The sequence below is a fragment of the Sinocyclocheilus grahami genome, unplaced genomic scaffold (genome assembly GCF_001515645.1).
Source record: "Sinocyclocheilus grahami isolate Dianchi unplaced genomic scaffold, SAMN03320097.WGS_v1.1 scaffold2070.1, whole genome shotgun sequence".
NCBI lineage: Eukaryota > Metazoa > Chordata > Actinopteri > Cypriniformes > Cyprinidae > Sinocyclocheilus > Sinocyclocheilus grahami.
In genome coordinates this window covers 91,707-94,877 of record NW_015507249.1, presented here as the reverse complement: position 1 = coordinate 94,877, position 3,171 = coordinate 91,707, and the positions used below count along the sequence as shown (strand labels likewise).

At 39.2% G+C, this 3,171-nt stretch overlaps 1 protein-coding gene across 2 annotated transcripts in view; it reads right to left on the bottom strand.

Moving 5' to 3' along the window:
* LOC107573922 (dr1-associated corepressor) overlaps positions 1-3,171 on the bottom strand; it is a 9,347-nt gene that overhangs the window by 1,120 nt on the left and 5,056 nt on the right. For both annotated transcript variants that reach the window (XM_016260379.1, XM_016260380.1), the window contains exons 5-6: positions 2,977-3,067; positions 2,694-2,785 (exon numbers count right to left, since the gene is read on the bottom strand). In XM_016260379.1, the coding sequence (XP_016115865.1) occupies positions 2,694-2,785; positions 2,977-3,067 (183 nt within the window). The remainder of the gene's footprint in view (positions 1-2,693; positions 2,786-2,976; positions 3,068-3,171) is intronic.

Here is a 3,171-nt window from a genome sequence, read left to right as displayed (position 1 = left end):
AGACAGACACACGCACACACACACACGCGCACACACACACACACACTCACACAGACAGACAGACCGACACACACACACACAGATAGACCGACACACACACACACACACACACACACAGACAGACATAGTTTACTTCAATTAACATTTTTAATGGTTTCAGTTTTTACTTGAAACACTCAAATATTTCGGTATAAAGTTAAGATATATGTATTTGAATTGCATATAAATTGTCCATGCATTTGGTTTACAGAGTTTAATGTAAACTAATAAACCTACTGTGATCCTATCCGTCAGTCATATATAAATGAAACGGGTCAGACTTCTGTAACGGTGCTAATAAACTGAATGCGCTTTACATTTACCATCAATAAATCCAATTCGTTTCATTCTCACGTTTGAACAAACTGAATGTCATAGTTAACTAACACTAAAATCATCACTACTTGAAATAAAATAATTAACTGACATAAAAATCAATAAAATAAAAATATAAAACACTTATTTCAGCGACTTACCAAGGCACAATATCTAATTTTCTTTTAGTTTAACTTAATGTTCTAAAATAACAAACTGCAGTCAACTTTATAAAAGCTATGTATATATAAAAACAACTAATACACACACAGACACACACACACACACACACACACACACACACCGACACACACACGCATGCACAGACACACACACACACACACGCATGCACAGACAGACACACGCACACACACACACGCGCACACACACACACACACTCACACAGACAGACAGACCGACACACACACACACACACACACACAGACAGACCCACACACACACACACACACACACACCGACACACACACGCATGCACAGACACACACACACACACACACAGACACACCCACACACACACACACAGACAGACCCACACACACACACACACACACACACCGACACACACACGCATGCACAGACACACACACACACACACGCATGCACAGACAGACACACGCACACACACACACGCGCACACACACACACACTCACACAGACAGACAGACCGACACACACACACATAGATAGACCGACACACACACACACACAGACAGACATAGTTTACTTCAATTAACATTTTTAATGGTTTCAGTTTTTACTTGAAACACTCAAATATTTCGGTATAAAGTTAAGATATATGTATTTGAATTGCATATAAATTGTCCATGCATTTGGTTTACAGAGTTTAATGTAAACTAATAAACCTACTGTGATCCTATCCGTCAGTCATATATAAATGAAACGGGTCAGACTTCTGTAACGGTGCTAATAAACTGAATGCGCTTTACATTTACCATCAATAAATCCAATTCGTTTCATTCTCACGTTTGAACAAACTGAATGTCATAGTTAACTAACACTAAAATCATCACTACTTGAAATAAAATAATTAACTGACATAAAAATCAATAAAATAAAAATATAAAACACTTATTTCAGCGACTTACCAAGGCACAATATCTAATTTTCTTTTAGTTTAACTTAATGTTCTAAAATAACAAACTGCAGTCAACTTTATAAAAGCTATGTATATATAAAAACAACTAATAAAACTTACAAAAACACAACAAAATCATGAAAACTTTAAAATTAACATGAAAACAGGAAATTAATAAGATTTTAATTTGATTATTAAAACATTAATAAGAACTATAATAGTATCTCAATGAGACTAAAATAACCATGCTCATATTTTTAAACGAATAAATTTACTGATTTATCAAAAGATTCAGGCTGATTCTAAGCTATTTGGATAAATGCATCTGAAAATATGTTTACTTGATAAAAACAAACCCATGCAAATAGTAGTGCAACTTTGATTTTCCGAATGCCTCACAACTCTCTCTGGACTGGATTCTGAGCTCAGTGTTCAACAGCAGGTGGCGCTCTAGGCTAGACACACTTAAATGCTCACGAAGAAGAGCGCTTGAGATTAATGTAAACGCAGCCCACTCTGAGCACTCTTGTAGTTCACTTCGAACTGTATGAATGATTACTTTAGGCTGAAGTGGTGTGTGTGTGTGAGGAGCAGGAATCAAGCCGATAAAGATTCAGGCTGATTCTAAGCTATTTGGATAAATGCATCTGAAAATATGTTTACTTGATAAAAACAAACCCATGCAAATAGTAGTGCAACTTTGATTTTCCGAATGCCTCACAACTCTCTCTGGACTGGATTCTGAGCTCAGTGTTCAACAGCAGGTGGCGCTCTAGGCTAGACACACTTAAATGCTCACGAAGAAGAGCGCTTGAGATTAATGTAAACGCAGCCCACTCTGAGCACTCTTGTAGTTCACTTCGAACTGTATGAATGATACTTTAGGCTGAAGTGGTGTGTGTGTGTGAGGAGCAGGAATCAAGCAGAGTACGGCTGTTTCTAAAGCACACAGCGCCACCTGCTGTTAAAAACTGAGCTCAGACTCGACTCCAGAGAGAATCACGATGCATTAGAGAGATCTGACCCGTTTCATTTCTGTATGATTGACAAATACGATCACATTATGTTTATTAGTTTGCATTAAACTCAAATGCACGGACACTTTATAGGCAGTCATAAACCTTAAATACGTTTGAGTGCACTGATACAAATGAAACCCATTCAAAGCATATACAGTGCAGTTAAACTCAGGTCAGGTGGTGTGTGGTGGTTTGTGCTGTACCTGTGGAAGAAGGCTGCAGGCTGTGTGTTTGTGCTGGTGCGAGACGCGTCCTCGTCCTCCTCTCCGTCTGTCTCACTGTCCTCAGAATCATCCTGAACACAAAACAACACACATGATAGTGTAAGAGCACACACGCTTTGAGCAGGGTTTGCACGCTTGATGTTAACTGCATTGCAAAATAAATTGCAGGATGTTTCGGATGATATAAACATGACTTATATTCCAGGAAATGATTCAAGGTAAAGATGGCATTGCATTGTGGGAGACAGCAGCACTCCTTTACCTCCTGCTCTGATTCAGTGCCTGAGAGTCTCTTGTCTTTGCCTTTGGCTCCAGCGCCGCCGTTCTTGCGTCCTGAGCCCGGCTTACGACCTCTGAAACACACACACACACACACTTCAGCTATAATCCCCCCCACACACACACACACACACTTCAGCTGTAACCACACACACACACACACACACACACACACTTC